At 39.1% G+C, this 16012-nt stretch overlaps 2 protein-coding genes across 2 annotated transcripts; both read right to left on the bottom strand.

Moving 5' to 3' along the window:
- Positions 1 to 2: 2 nt before the first annotated feature.
- Positions 3 to 4294, bottom strand: ufd1l (ubiquitin recognition factor in ER associated degradation 1). The gene is made up of 12 exons (XM_058636183.1): positions 4140 to 4294; positions 3788 to 3911; positions 3181 to 3213; positions 2977 to 3098; positions 2305 to 2435; positions 2141 to 2213; positions 1996 to 2064; positions 1823 to 1891; positions 1699 to 1749; positions 1522 to 1610; positions 821 to 905; positions 3 to 625 (listed from the first exon to the last, which is right to left on the bottom strand). Exons 1-12 carry the CDS (start codon positions 4140 to 4142, stop codon positions 551 to 553), a joined length of 924 nt encoding a protein of 307 aa, XP_058492166.1. The 5' UTR covers positions 4143 to 4294; the 3' UTR covers positions 3 to 550.
- Positions 4295 to 5410: 1116 nt separating this feature from the next.
- Positions 5411 to 15647, bottom strand: dhx37 (DEAH (Asp-Glu-Ala-His) box polypeptide 37). The gene is made up of 27 exons (XM_058637194.1): positions 15525 to 15647; positions 15274 to 15382; positions 14617 to 14786; positions 13920 to 14032; positions 13426 to 13804; positions 13201 to 13349; positions 12376 to 12468; positions 12176 to 12272; positions 11802 to 11915; positions 11463 to 11679; positions 11064 to 11162; positions 10907 to 10977; positions 10638 to 10773; positions 10475 to 10551; positions 9766 to 9998; positions 9570 to 9681; positions 9372 to 9478; positions 8585 to 8773; positions 8311 to 8435; positions 7950 to 8066; positions 7687 to 7859; positions 7485 to 7599; positions 6674 to 6811; positions 6491 to 6585; positions 6104 to 6177; positions 5879 to 5976; positions 5411 to 5777 (listed from the first exon to the last, which is right to left on the bottom strand). The coding sequence occupies exons 2-27, from the start codon at positions 15374 to 15376 to the stop codon at positions 5701 to 5703; spliced, it is 3471 nt and encodes a 1156-aa protein (XP_058493177.1). The 5' UTR covers positions 15377 to 15382; positions 15525 to 15647; the 3' UTR covers positions 5411 to 5700.
- Positions 15648 to 16012: the final 365 nt, after the last annotated feature.

Here is a 16012-nt window from a genome sequence, read left to right as displayed (position 1 = left end):
CCTTTAACTTCAAAAAAACAATCCTTTATTTCTCCACACATAAATCAGGAAACCGAATTTTGATAACCAAGGGAAAAAACTTAAATATTTAAATAAAAGGAGCATTAACTGCTCCCAATTATCAAAATAATTGGACTCTGTGTGATTCAAAGTAAACTGAATAAAATATGTTATGGAAAGGGGGAAATCCTATCAAACTGTATATCTGAAATCAAACTAGTAATGCAACAATATTTCAAAAGTCATCCTTTGGACTGATATAAGATATAATATATTCTGCTTGGCTCACATTAGTCACAATTAACTTCTGAATACCAAATTAAAACTGACAGTAGTTTAAGCAGCACATGGTTTGTGGAGCAAAACATTACCGTCAGAGCTTTAATTACATACTTGGCAGTCAGGTCAATAGTAAAACTCTCATTTCAGTGGGAAATGGGAGGCAAACCCTAGTGCATCCAGAGGTCTTTTTATTTTTACTTTGCTGTTGAATGTGACAGTGAGTAAGGCGAGTCTATGCAAATCAGCCAGCCTCTCCACTAATGGTTCTTCAAGGTTTTCTGCCCTTCTTGCGAAGTGACTGTCCTTGTCCAGAGAAGGCGATGAATCTGTTCATCGCATCATCCTACGAGGATAACAAGAGAGGATCATTGGAAAACAGCATGATACTGTAATAAAAGGGAAGTGATTATCTAAGTATGAAGTGTAATCAAAGGATGCCGTACAGGACTACAGATCCAGAGGATCTGCACTGGCATATACTGAGATGCTACAAATACACAATAATCAAATAAACAGAAAAGACAAGAAAATAGCTTACATCATCTGAGAGTTTCTTGGGCAGAGGCTTTGAGTTTCTGATGAAAGTGATCCGACCAATTTTGTAGTCATAGTTGGGAATGCCTCTGATGAAAGATTTTAGATGTTTACAGTCAAGACCAAACTCTTGTTACATCGTTCAATAATCATTTATGAGAAGTGAAATAAAGATTGTACAAGTCCTAATAAGGATTTTAACACACTGTTGGCCATTTCTTCACCTTCATCATTAATTTGAATGCATGGTCTGATGGTAAAATTATTCAATTTTGACACGTCCTTGCAGTCAGATTCTAGACATGTTCACATGTGCTAAAAAGCGATCCATGTCACACAACAGCAAAACAAGGCAATCAGAGATGGCAGACTTCACCCGATTCATACAACAAGCCTCTGTCGGCCTCTGTTGGTCATATTGGCAAGTGTGGAAACACAAACAGACAGACAGACACACAGAGCCACTAAAAACAATACTACACTCCCACTCCGTGGGGTGATTTAATAAGATGACAATTAAACAAAAAGCAGCATTAAGTTTAAAGCATGAGTTATCTCTCATGCAATAATAATATCTACATCATTCTATAATATCTCTCTAATATCACAGAGTTATTGTGTTGGCTAGTTAATAGTAAATACATTATGTTACAAGTCAATTGCCACCTCATGTCTAAATGTATAACATATTAAACATCATTTTACCTTTTAAAGTCATTTGGGTCAAGAGGGACAGGGCTGGGCTCGATCCCTTTTGTTTTACCATCCAAACGATTTCCAGAACCAGTGAAAGCCTAAGGATGAAGATGTTTGATTCTCTCCAATTGTTATAATCATTCCAGTCAAACTGACATTTATACGTCTCTAAACAAAGTTACTCACTCTAAATCCCATGTCCATGTCAGCATAATTGGGGGTATCTGCTTCTTCCTCCTGTGAAGAAATTAGCTTTATTAAACTACTCTGAGCACAAACGTAACAGGTAACTTTGAGGTTTGGTCCTTACTGTGGGTTCTTCATGGTACTGAGGTCGTCGTTCAGGCTCTTTGTAGCCCAGAGGAGCATCAAAATCAACCTGACAAACAGAGACACAAAATGGGATCAAATACAATAAATTAAAAGAAGTCAAATTGTTCACGGTCGAATGTGGTAAAAAAACTCAAACTTAGAAACTCTTACATTCATATCGCACTCAATGATCGATACTGCTTTGTCTGGCTTTGTCTCCATTACTCGCAGCTCATAGATCTGAAACAAACAGATTCCATTAGCAGCTGTATGTAGTAAAAAGAAACTGACAAAAACGTTGAATTAACTGATTTACCTTTTCATTGTAGTTGATGGCTATGACATCACCAGTTGTCAAGCAGGCAAAGTTTCTCAGTGCATTCTCCAGTCTATAATGAATTTAAAACTTGGTAACTTAGACAATGTGATACAGTATATGAAGAAGGGTGAACTAAATTTTCCCTAACTGATATTTCTTACACTGCCTTTGGGTTTGTGATATCAAGGAAATCTGGACTTTGTGGCTGGAACTTTGAGTAAGTGGCCACCATAAGGTTGACACTTTCCACTTGGACCAGACCACCTTCCTCCAGCAGGAGATTCTGCATCATCTGCAGCAAACAAAATATGGTTAATAGCAGTGCTGCCTTTTAAAGTTTCAGATACAACAAGTATGTGTGTAGTTACAGCTAATTTTTCTGCATAAATAATAATCCTAAAAAAATCACACGTACAATTTTCCAGCTCCTCATTAAAAATAGCCCAACCTCTATTGCCCCCTGTGGATTTCAGGCAATAACTAAAATAGTCTGCGGGACCCATTTGTCTTTGCCCAACACCTCTCTCACTCTCACACACACAGTGAATAACTATGCTGCTTCTTTTAGTAAGTAAGTAAGTAAATTTAATTTATAAAGCACATTTACACACAGCATAAGCTGACCAAAGTGCTGTACAGTGAAAAACTGAAAAAGACACAAAATAATACAAAGTAATACAAAAAACATTTAACCAATAGTCATCATTAAATAAGATAAAACATGGATTGTGAAATAAGTAACATTCAAGACAGGGCACACAACACAGAAAATATAGTGCTTGACTGCTGATGTTGGTAATGAGTAATACATTAGATGTGTTACTGTTGCTTACCCAATGTGGCAAATAACAGATTCCCTCATCTGCCACAAACTCCAGAACACCACAGTGAGTCATTCTGTCCGAGTTCTTGTTGGTCAGCTTGAATAACATCGGATAAGTGATGTTGAGTCTGCCTGCACGGGTGAAAGGTGGAGACCAAAAATGTACAAACAGGACCCTTCAAATGAAGAGATGCTGGATTTAAGTTGCACTTACTGAGGTGGTCAAGAGCTGAAGGTGGCATTATTACTGAAAGAGAAACAAATATTTATTAGCTTTGCAGCCAATCAAATTCTGAGCAACAAAGATATGTAAAAAAAAAAAAAAGAAAAGAGGCAATGAACAAAATGAACACTTAATTCTATAATTTAAAATATCTTTAAGAACTACAGTACTGTACAAATGTCTTCCAATAAATGATTTTGCAAATGGTTTTAGCAACGCTATAATGACCAGTAAAATTATTTTTAAATCACTTTATGTAACACATCCAGAAAATACATGAAACAAGTATGCAGTTTTTGGTAACAGTTGATTTTCCCAGACCTTGAGCCATACTATTCTGTATTCTATTTTTGATCCATGTGACCAGTGAAATAATTAAAACATTGTTCAAAACTTTTATACATTTATTTACCCACAGTATTATTCATAACCCATCTTAACCCATAGCCACTACCTTAGTGCACGTCAGTACTTTGTTAGCGCCTGTTGTCCACTGACACGTATCTCTATCTCTACCTCTATTTCGATTTCTATTTCAGTGTTCCAAACTGACTCAGTGCAGGAAAGTAAAGCCGCACTAACACGAATAAAAACTCACTTTTGCCTCCTTTCTCCACGTCGGAGCGGTCGTTTGGTCCTGCCAGCATGGACACCGAGTAGCAGCGGTACTGAGTGGAGAAGCGGTTCTGAAAGCCCGGGTGGTCGAAAACCTGAAAGGAAAACTGAAGAACAAACCAAACAATATTAATAAAATGAAAATGGTATTGTTATACTCGTATCGATGTATCGATGAGGCTGTTCGATGAAGCCATGACAGAGCATCTTTCCTTCTGCCACTGTCATGTTTGTTGTTGTTAGCCGATCGCCTGCTAAACTACTTTAACTACGACTCATTTGGACACAAATTCATCTATTCATCTGAAGCAGTGAACACAGACTGCGCTTCTTACCATGTCGACAGATCTTCAGGTCTACAGTTGCTTAAATTAAATGACCCTTTCCTTTTTCTTCTTCTGAAAATGACAAATATGAGCCGAGAATTAACTTCTACTATTGTCTTCCGCTTCTTCCGGAAGTGTACAGTCGACAGGCGGAAATGATGTCACAGATGATGATAGCCAATCACAGCAGCCTTATGAAAATGGCAGTTGCTATGTTGGAAATGCTGTGTTGCTGTAACTTATGGCAAAGCCTTTTTTATCTCACATTTTATCATCAAGTTTGATTATCTGTAATTACCATTACAGATATATATGACGTAATTTTGACTAGTCGTAATTTCATTGTGACTAGTATAAATTGTAGATATCTGTGACATCATTCTTACTAGTCAAAACCGCAATTGACCATAAATTAAGATATCGTGAACTTGAATTGTGACTAGTAAGAATGACGTTGCAGATATCAGTAGTGAATCCTGTCTACCGATTAAGTGTTAGAAGCGCTTGCCATAGTAACTTGTATATTGTGAGGATGGAAACTTTTGGTACTCACAGCTTTGGGTTGTACAACTAAGGTAAAATGAGAATGAGTTCTGATAGGATCTTCAGAGCTTTTCTGATTTAAAACACACAAATATTGAGAGGCGAATTGTCCCTGCTGAACCAAACTACTTTTTTGTATATTCATTCTATTTACATATTGTCTGATATTTTTAAATAATGTATTCTGAGAGAAGATAACTTGCATTACGGTGCTAAAAACTTTAGTACAGAGAAAGTTGATTTATGCAAATGCTTCCAAAAGTGTGGTTCAGACAGGGATGGAACAATTCATCCATCAAATTAAACAACATAGTCTTTGTTCTAAATTAAAGATATCAAAATATGTCTAATAAAATATGATGTCTAATTAGGGTCTGAGCACACTAACAGTTTCCAGATTAACACAACCTTCAATGACACATGAATGTGAAAAGTGCTCATACATCAACCAGGTAAATGCCATTGGAAGACTGGGAGAAATAATGAAAAGCCGAACAGTTTATAGATGGATAATTGACCTCAGCTGCAATTTCTAATGGCAAAAATCAACTTTCAAACTCAACCACTTTTTCCTCATTAGACAATCAAATGGTAAATGTCCAGGTACAGAATGTCCTCCAGTGATACAATTTATGGTCCACAATAACATTTCTGTAGACTTATTGAGGATGGTATTTTGAAAAAGTTAGAAGCCGTTACTGTTTACAAACAGTATGATTAAACCACACTAGCTGTACTCAGAGTGTCATAGTTTTAATAAGTCTTATGAAGACTAAATCTGAAACACAAATGACAGCAGCACACGCACTTATTTTGGAGCAGTGGTAGAAATACTGTCCTCCAGACAAAACTGTACAAATTATACAGTATATAAAATACAAACAGTTGAAAATACCACATTGTGAGGTGGTAGATGGACTAAAAATTAGACAATTGAAGACGTGGCTAAAACTAATTTGCAGGTTGACATACTGTATGTCTCAGCAAAAAACTCCATAATGTGATCTGGTTTTTTTAATCACAGCCTTTATATTGGAGGCCAGGTTTTGGCTACTTCTTGGTGAATGGATTCAGGAATCCACTGACAGTATGCAGACAGTAGAACTGAGGGTGAGAAAAAAACACAAGAAAACAATATCATTAGTCACAAGAAGGGTCGTCACACTCAAGAGTAATATTTGATACCAAACACATCAAATCCTCACATTTCTCATCAGTCTTCCAGACAGAGAGCAGTGCGTCTCTGCAGTCAACACTCTTTGTCACCAGCATTCCCAGCACAGCCTCTGTCCTGGGTTGCAGCCTACAACGGAATAGACATGAGAGTGAGATTGAAGCCTTTCTTGTCCTTGTTCCCTCTATAGGACACAGACCTTGTCAGGACCAGTAGTCTTCAAACTTTTGTGTGTGTGTCTGCATGCATGTCTTACTTGGCCCATGTTTTCATCATGATGGAGGGGTTTGAGAGAAGGTGACCACTGTATTTCTTTAGTTTGGGACAAACCTGCAAGTGAGACAAAACATCTTAAGACTTGCATACTTGGTTCAGTCATCTTTGCAAAGGTTCAGACAAGGTCTGAACTTAAGATTGAGATTGGAAGTTTTTATGTTTTTTAATAGATATTATATCCCAGAGGGGCTATTTGGTGCAGTCAGCAATATTCATACACACAACAGGCAGACGATAAACAAAATGCAGTTAAGATAAACACACTTCAATTTGGACATGTGAAAGCCAAAAGAAAGATGAGAACAGCATTTATATTTAAACTAAGTGATTGTTTTTCATTTGGCACAAACAGCTTTTGTTGTAGTACCTGTCCTTCCAGCAGAAACCTGGCAAACAGTTTGTAGCGATCCAGTCCCTCTGGATAATCCTTCTCCACTGCTGGCAGTTGCCACGCCACACGAACTGCAGATGACACAGAAATCCCTCACATATAGGCAGAGACACCTCTGGACACAAACACTGCTCTGATGGACAACTGCCAAGAACTTACAGAAGGTGCTTAAACAGTGACACCTGATGGTGCCAGTGGACGAGCAGAACCATGGCGCTGGTGACTCCAGAGGGGGGCCGTAATGACAGTATTGAGGAAGAATCTGGGGAACCCACTCTGCTTCTACTGCTGATATGCCTGACAGAAGGAGGAAGGAAGACAATTTTAGAGGGCGAAACAGTTTGACAAAGAGACGACAGCACCTTAGCATTGCGCGTGTGAATATGAATAACAGTGATCATCAGTAAACATCTTAACTCAATTATTCAAAATTTTAAACAGCTTTAACAAATCCTACCTAACGGTAATATATTGAGCAAAGGCAATTGTAGGTGAGGAAAGATGGAAAAGTAGTTGCCAGTGCAGTACAGCTCACCATAGTATGATTTGGAAACAATAAACCCAAACTGCCTTGTGTGTAACCCGGATGGCAATAGTGCATCAGCTACGTAAATAGCGTGACATTATACCAGCGTGGCACAGTGTAGTCAAATTGAAGAATGAGGAAAACACAACACAGAAAACAAAGAACAACAATGAAGGACATCCAGCATTTTCTATTCTTTTTTCTTGGCACAAGGCTGTTCATCACTAGAATCGTCTCGGCTAAAAAGCACAATATACAGTATTTAAGAATGCCATGGTCACCTCAACAGAGAAGTGGCACAGACTGGTTATTCTGGTAGTTGATACCCTTCTCAACATTTGAAAATTAAAGCTCAAATAATCGTGTCACTGAACTGAACTGTACCACTTGGCAGAAACTGGATTAAAGTCAGAACAGAGAGGGCACTGGACACCAGGGACTCACCTCTCATGTACATCTTGGTGGTCTCCATGATCTCCTGGTAGACGACGAAATCGGGCAGCGTTTTGAACAGCGCAGATGTGGGATGAATAAACACTGGGTCGTCCAAGAGACACGTCTATGAACAAAAACAGATAAGTTGAGAAGGTGAATGAGAGGGGATAGTACAATACAATCTCTTAAATAAGTCATCGGTGTAACTTACCTTATATCCATTTTTCCATTTTGGGTCCAGGATATCTTCCGCCTGCACACGTCGTGCAATGTGGTCTCCCAGTCCCGCCAAAACAATCTGCCGCAAGCAAAACACTTGGTGCTCCGTCGGTGGAGTCATCTTAGGATCCACAAATACTCCCACCTCTGGACACACTGTGTTCACTGGAAGAGAAGAACAAAAACAACTGTCTGTTGTGTTTCTGTGGCAGAAATGTTTCAGGTTTTCTGTGTTTTTTTGTAGTATGCGAGTACCTGCATTGGTGAGTTGTCCTCTGAGCCTCCTGATCTCCACCATGGCCTTATACCTCATGCCGTTGTCCTCGCAAAACTTGGGAGTACAGCCAGAAAACTCACAAGCACCAACAGCACCTGCAGTCACAGGTTTACAGACTATTAGCATTCCTTTTTGCAGTTTTACATCTCACTGTTAATCACAGACTTTTATGTGACCTAATTTACTGTTGTTCAATCAAGTTTACTTAAACCAGAAGCGTCCTGGTGTTAACGGTCACATGAAACCCTTATTTATGGTGGAACACGGAAGTCAGTTTGGATTCTAAAGCCATGTTTAAACTTAAGCAGTTTCTGCAAATCTAAATAGAAGTGAGCTCACCCAACATGACCATGAGGTCCCCCAATAGAAGGGAGACTCCTTGCCCAGCCCACAACCTCTTCATTTGGGTCTGCCGAGCTCGACGCTGGGTGAGCTTGGAGTTCTCCTCTTCACTACCTTCAGATCTGATGAGCAAAAAATACATTAGGTTAGAATTTAAAAGCAAGAACACAAAGTGAGGTGTGCTGCATGAGTTTGAGTTAGTCGAGTATGAAGCGTCAATTTATATGAGCAAGGAATTAGAAACATCATAAGCGTGAACACGTCTCCTCACCTGTTGAAGTCTTCAAAGACCTCCCGGACTGTCATGGCCGCTACCAAGGCAATAACATACGGCAGGCAATCCTGCTGCTTCCCGAGTGCTAACATTTTAGCATAACGTGGTGCCACAGGAAATGAAGCCATCGCTCTGCCAAGGGGGGTGATGGGACAGCTCAGCCTCGCCTGTGCCATCTGTTTAACCCTGACAACAACAAATGGACCAATAATTAGTCCCATTCATCCAATCACAACATTTTAAATGAAAATATTAAGAGCTAATCATATAAGACCAGGTCCCAATGAGAACCTCATTTCTGACTGAGGAACTGGTTAAGTTTAGGGATATTGCTCTATTTCAGCCATTCAAATTAATGGAGGTCAATACAGTGTCGAAAGAAGAATAACTGTGTGTTGGTAAAGTTGTTCCACAAACCTATGAGCTAAACCCAGAAGATTTTACTTCTTGTATAAATTGTAAAGCCCACTGAGGCAAACCATGATTTGTGAATCAGAGCTATATAAATGAAATCTTTTTATTTGATGTCCTGACTTGTTGATCAAAATCATCATCATCATCAAAATATCCCCACAAAATATGAACAATATTAATGAGAACTACAGGTCACTGCTATTGATTAACTGAAGATCCCATAATTGAGAGAAAACAGCTTTGCTTTGCCTCTTTGCTTCTCTGTAAGAACCAGAAAAATGTCTCTCAGAAGTCCTATTCTAACAAAAAGGTATTCAATCCATGAAAAGGAGAAAGATTTTAAACAGAAGAGCCAGTGACAGTGAGTTACCTTCCAGTACGAGGAGGCTCTTTCAAAGCTCCCAACGAAATCAATAACTCCTCTGCTGCTACAAGAGCCTCAGCCGAGGGAGACGTGGGAAAAGGAAAATTAACCACCTGCAGAAACAAGAATATGAGACCATTTTAATTTACAGAGCAGCACTCAAGTCTGCAGTAGCACGGTTGATATCCGAGGTTCTTCACTTGCCTTCTCTATGTTGAGGTCCTTCATCTGTAAAACCAGGTCTTCCACAGGCCTGCGTGTGATCTCTGCTTCTGAGAACAAACTGAAATCTCCAAACACTGCGGACGAGTACAACCTGCAGAAACACGGGGACAAACATCTGTGAGCACCCTCCCTCAACCTCAAGTAAGAGAAAACATTTGTGTTTCAACGTCCTGACCTGTAGCAGTGGCCCGGCTCCGTTCGTCCTGCTCTACCCGCCCTCTGGTTGGCGGAAGCCTGTGAAGTCCATGTGACTTTAAAGGACGACACGCCGGTCACTCGGTCGTAGAAGCGCTTCTTAACGCGACCACAGTCAACTACGTACTTGATGCCAGGAATGGTCAAAGACGTCTCGGCCACGTTGGTGGCTACAACACACAGACGAGTACCAGGAGGGGGCGGCCTGAACACCTACAGCCAAGGAGAGCGCATGCACACACGGACACACACATTACACCTTACCGTGGGTTTTCATGTCTGAAAGTATTTCTAAATTTCGTCCCAACACTATGAATAGATTCACAAATGAATATGTTTTATCAGGTTGTTACAGAATGTAGTTCACGATAGTATGAGGACAGAAACCCAGAAACCCTCCATCACTGACAGTAATTGACAACAGTTTGATTTTATAGTGTAGAGCACTTTGGGCTACAATTTTTATTTATATTAAAAGTGCCATATAAATTAAGTCTGAATGATTGAATTCAAAACGATTTATTTTTCCAACCAGTGGAGTCTCCGCCTGGTGGGTAACTGCTACTTGTGTCTTACTTCCTGGGCTTAACTTTTGAAACCAGAAGACTGCGTCTCTACAGTCTGTGCTCTGTATTAACATTCAATGTTTTCTCCTGGATGTTTTAGTGCAGCCATGATGTTGAAGTTACCTTCGCCTGCTGCTCTGGTGCCAACAAAGAGTACAGAGGAAGGACATAGAGAGGAATAGATGGATCAGCCTTCTCCTCTACAGAGACAGAACACAGCAGAATACGTAAGGACACTGGTGTGAAATACATAAAACAGGTATTGATTTGGACTGGACAAACTTGCCTGCATGGTCGGGATCGTCTCCAATGTCCACGTCAGAGCCATCATACTCCTCGTATCCGATCCCTGCCTCTCTGTCCTCGTCACCTTCATCCATCGGCAGGGCAGAGTAGTTATCCAAGTCGATACGGGGCAGAGACTAAAGAAAGATAACTGTGTTAAAATGTGCACTCAAGACATATTTATTAAGGATGAGGTGTCAAAAACACAAACAAAAATGGCATATTAAACCACATAGCCTTTCAGGTAGATTTTTGTAACGGTAGACTTACAACATTCTTCTTCTGTTTAGCCTTTTTAAACTTCCTCATCCCCTCTGATGTGTCTGCTTCTTCAACTTCACCTGGACACAAAAACTAGTAAATATACAAAAGCTCTGGTCGGAGATAGGTTACAGTGTTAGGGGACACAGGTGTGTGTTTCACTCACCAGTGGTTGTGTTTCTCTTTCGAAAGGGGAAAGCTTTTCTCAGTCTTCTGCACAGAGTGTGAACCTCTGCCTGACCGGTGAGAAACACCAGGATGCCACCTGAAGGACACAGATGTGGCATTAGAGTGAGGGAGTTTACTTCATTCACAACAGTTTGTTTTGCTTAAATTCACATAAAATCTTCACAGATAAATGTAAATCATATTTGCTATACTTATATATGTATATATATATATACTTATTTTCCATTTGGAGGTTTAGAGAGAGAGAGAGAGCAGCAACATTCTTTGATCAAAGTGAGGATCAGTTTAGTTTTGTGCTGAACATTTAGAACAGAATAAGTCTTTATTGTCCACCAGGGTGGAAAATTTTCTTTTTAAAGCTCTAGAGTATTTGCACCTGAAGGCAGCATCCGGTGGATCTTGCAGGTCTTCTGAAAAGCCTCTCCAGTGTAATCCTCCAGTTGAGTGCGCTTGTTGAAGTGAATACTGACAGGGAACTGGCGAGCATCCACCTTGATCACAGGTGGAGGCGTCCGAAATAGCTTCTGGTTTTCTGTGAAGTCTTCAACCCTCAGAGTAGCTGACATGACCAGCAGCTTCATGGGCAAACCTTTCTGCAGAGAGACGATGGGTCAAAACAGCAGGTTAAGGAAAGAGAATGATTAAAAAAAACCCACCCTGAAGTCAGACATTTAATATTCTGATTAACACCTTTTCACACCACAAACCTTGTTACCTTGTTTCTGAGTGGGACAATGCGAGACAACAGTCCGATGAGGATGTCTGTATACACACTCCTTTCATGGGCTTCATCTATGATTATCACACTGTATCTCTGGAGAAGGAAATCCTGAGAGACAAGAAAGGAATCCATACAAAGACTTAAGAGGTTTTCAAAGACTTTTTGCTGTGAATACTTTCAGTCATTGTTTTTATTATTATTTGTGAGTCAAGTTAAGGGTAAGAGGATAATGTGGTGAAATTGTTGATGCAAAGCCATAAAATATTACAAATTACAAATATTAGGGAAATTCTACACACACAAATTTAACATGAAAGTCAATCAACACTTTTCCATAGAGAAATGCAGGCTATTGGTAGCTATCTTACCTTCTGAACCTCCTTCAACAGAACACCATCTGTCATGAACTTGATTTTGGTCTCATTAGTCACATTTCCCTCATACCGAATCTGGTAAGACACAATTCTAAGCACAGACAGAACAGACCAACAGGACCGAGGCTTAGAAACATCTACAGATTAGATTTTCCTTATCACAATATTTTGAAAATCTTCAGCATTTTTGTTACCGTGTGGACAGATTCATCTCTTTGGCCACTCGATGCGACATGCTCACAGCAGCAACTCGTCTCGGCTCCGTGATGCCAATAATTCCACTTCCACTGCAGGAAACATAAACATAAAAATATTAGTACTGTCAAAGTTAACGCGTTAATTTCGGCGATTAATTTAAATAATTTTACGTGTTTTTAAAGCAGTTAACGTTGTTTGTTTAATTCCAGTGGTGACGTGTGCAGGCAAACCGAGCCATCCTGGTTACAGGACAGTGTCCGGCTCAAAGATGGATAAGCACGGCGGAAAAGTTTCATTTTAAAAAGCTACCCAATGGCTTGTTGGACAAAACTAAAGTGTGTGTGTGTGTGTGTGTGTGTGCACACGCGCTAAATCTCTCTATGTGAGTTTGTGTTTTCTCTCTTGCCCACCCTGACTTGTGTGCGTTTGCACGTTCTCTTTCAGTGTCCATCAGTGTTTTCTGTGTGTTGTATTTCTCTGTGTAAAGATTTACTAACATGTTTAAAACATCAAGATGCCTTTTTTGTGCCAAATTTGTACTTCACAGGAGACAAACTGTGTTTAAAGTTTAAAGAAAGCCATTATTAATTTAAATATACTTTTTGTGTTTTTTTCATTCCATGATTTTATATAAATAAATATCTGTTATAAGCTTTAGGTTTAATCGTGATTAATTACAGAAATGTGTGCAACAAATTTTTTTTAATCAATTGACATCCCTAAAAAATATACAATTACACAAAGATTAGTATACATAAAAATATTAGCTTTTTCTGGGTAAAACCCCAAAGTTCAATATTTAAGGTTTGAGAATAAACTACCTGGCATAACCAGCTTCATATAGAAACTGAGGCACTTGTGTTGTTTTTCCACTTCCTGTCTCTCCACAGATGATGGCACAAGGGTGTTCTCTCACTGCCTCCATGATGACCTGCTCCTCTGCCAACACCGGCAGCTTCAGACGAGCCTCCTACAGCAACAGATGACAGCAATCAGCCAAAACAGCACACTGTTGACCCTCAGATCTACATACAATAAACACATACCTGTATTTCTGGAGATCTGTCAACAGGAATGAAGACTGTTGGCTTCGAATCCTCCATCTTTTTTACTTTCTCCTGATCTGAAACACTCTTACTCTGTATGTCCTGTGCTGTTTTCTGTGGTTCTTCCTTCACTCCCTGTTTGTCCTCTTTTTCCTCACTGGCAGAGGTGGTTTTATTAGTGTCAGCCCTCTCTGTGCTTTCATTCACTTCTTCAACCTCCTTTTCCATCTCCTCCTCCTCATCAGAGGAAGTGTCACTACTTTCCTCTGCCTTTTGTCCTTCATCTTCCTCCTCTTCCTCCAATTTTCTTTTTCTGTTTGCTCCACTGACACTGCTGATTTTTGGACCAGAATCTCGATCCTTTGTTTCATCCAAGGAACTGAAAAGTAGACAAAAAAAAGAAAAAGAAAACATTAAACCACTGACCCCACTTTCACTACCCTCCCTCTGCTTGAATCTTGAATCTTAGTTCGTTGTTGCATTTGTGCACTTACCGTTTAGTCTGGTAAATCTTCTCTCCTGTTCCCAGTTTTGATGTGGTGTAGAGCAGCTTAATCTCAGACTCTGGAATCTGCACCTCAGCCAGTTTGGTCAAGATATCTGCTCTCTGTACAGGACATGCAGTGTAAAGAGTGAGTGGGTTGTGATCAAGTTTTTTTTTTGTGCTTTAACATTTAATGTAGCGTAAAATACAGGGAACACATGAGTGGGGATACAATTATTCAAGGTTGTGTCTTGTTGTGGTATCCGTTAATATATACAGTACTGTATATACACATCAGATATATAGGTTTACACACACACACACACACATACATATATACATATATATATATATATATATATATATATATATATATATATATGACGATAAACATATATATGTATATCGTAGGCTGCAGCTGAATGGAAGATGTACAATGTTGTTAAATAGACATTCTGGCCTACAAGGCTTATGAAAGCTGCAACACCAGCTGCTCCATGGAGCCTGAATTCTTTGCTGTTATTATCTCTATATTTTACTTACTTTTGGACATGGGATGAGTACTTACTAAGTAGTCTTTTTTTATAAGTACCAAGTAATCATGCAACCTCAATTAAACTCAACAAGAATTTTAAAAAGTAATAAAGATGCAGCAGAGATCAAGTGAGACAGATTTATCTAAAGTAGCGTCAATCAGTATCTCTCACCTGAGCTTTCTTCTCCTTGCGCTCCAGCACTTTCTGCAGCTCTTTCCTCTGCTTCTTGGTGAGTGGTTTTCTGGTGGAGACCGGTGTCAGTGAGGCTTTTTTCTTCTTGGCTTTGTTGGCTGGGAGGACCAAAGCATTGCTCTCATCTACACCTTTCAGCCTGGCTCCATCTGATGAAAACAGAGAATTTAGTGAAGACTGGAAATAAAAGATGCAAGAGGCAATACAGACAAAATGTCAGTGAAAAGTTAAAAGTGCAGGATTTTTCTATTTTAATCAGAAGGTTTTCTTCAGTTAGACAGATATCGTATTGCTATATGATTGTCTTGCAACATATTCATGATCACAGAATTGTTGTATCGTGATATTATTGCTGTCATGGACCATGTATTGTATCCTGAGGTACCTTGTGATTCCCACCCCTAATCAATTAGTCCTAAAATTAACCATGGAGCTCACTGGACTGTACTTTGTCTTGTGTGGTTGAGAGGTTTTTCTTTCTCTTATTTAACGTAATAGTAGTGTCTTTGTTATGGTGCAAATGTAACGGATGTTATGCAAGTCAAATTCCAGACTTCCCTGAGTGAAAATAAAGTATTATCAATCAATTTAAATGTTAAACTTGATATATGGCTCAGCTTCTGGACAGACTCTTACCTTTCAGTTCCACCACAATGTCTGTCTTTTCTTCACCCTCTGGTTGTTGAGGGTCACTCTGTTGTCTTCCCTTCCAGTTGTACTTCTTCCTCGTTTTTCCCATTTTTAACTGACAACCACAAATTAATAGATAAATAATCAACTTGGCAGCCAGTAATGTTAAACGACACGAACAAGCAGAGACCTTTACAACGAGCTAACGTTGTCTTAAAACATCGGGATGAATCTTTATAGATATTATAAATACAAACCTTTAATTTCAGCAGGTCAAACAACTACGTGTAAGATTTAAAAACGTTCAGACTGAAATTTCATCTGTGCACGAATATCACGTGTAAACACACGTTAGTCCATCACGTAAAACTGTCCGACGCGGAAACGTTGACTTGGAAGAAAGGTTCCGCCACCAAGGCGGGGAAAAGGACAACACGTTTTTTAATTCAGGTGGAGTGAAAGACTACCCTGTAAAGTAATCATATTGTAAATGAACCAATATATAATTAACAATCAATGAAAACATGTTTGAGTGAAATTTCTTTATTGTCTTTTGTGATTGAACAAGCTCTATAAAATTGTATACTGATTAAAAATAATCTGTTAGTAAAATTTGATCAAACCTGTCACATTTGTTTTCAGAATAGTTTCTAGCAAAAGTACCTAAAGACAGATTGCATAATCCATTTCCATACAATAAAATTACAAAAAAGTCCAAATTAAACATGGAATAAACATTTAAAAA

Source organism: Solea solea, chromosome 8 (assembly GCF_958295425.1).
Source record: "Solea solea chromosome 8, fSolSol10.1, whole genome shotgun sequence".
NCBI lineage: Eukaryota > Metazoa > Chordata > Actinopteri > Pleuronectiformes > Soleidae > Solea > Solea solea.
Note: the sequence above shows the minus strand (reverse complement) of the source record. Positions and strands in the feature narration are given on the sequence as shown.

Excerpts from the sequence above, each read along its gene's own strand:
- dhx37 (XM_058637194.1), bottom strand. The coding sequence starts at position 15,376 with ATGGGAAAAACGAGGAAGAAGTACAACTGGAAGGGAAGACAACAGAGT. Across the intron at positions 7,860-7,949 it reads AGGACAACTCACCAATGCAG|TGAACACAGTGTGTCCAGAG; the intron begins GTACTCGCATAC and ends CTTCTCTTCCAG. Across the intron at positions 6,812-7,484 it reads CACCAAGATGTACATGAGAG|GCATATCAGCAGTAGAAGCA; the intron begins GTGAGTCCCTGG and ends TCCTTCTGTCAG.
- ufd1l (XM_058636183.1), bottom strand. Across the intron at positions 3,214-3,787 it reads CGTGGAGAAAGGAGGCAAAA|TAATAATGCCACCTTCAGCT; the intron begins GTGAGTTTTTAT and ends TTTCTCTTTCAG. Across the intron at positions 1,611-1,698 it reads ACATGGACATGGGATTTAGA|GCTTTCACTGGTTCTGGAAA; the intron begins GTGAGTAACTTT and ends CTTCATCCTTAG.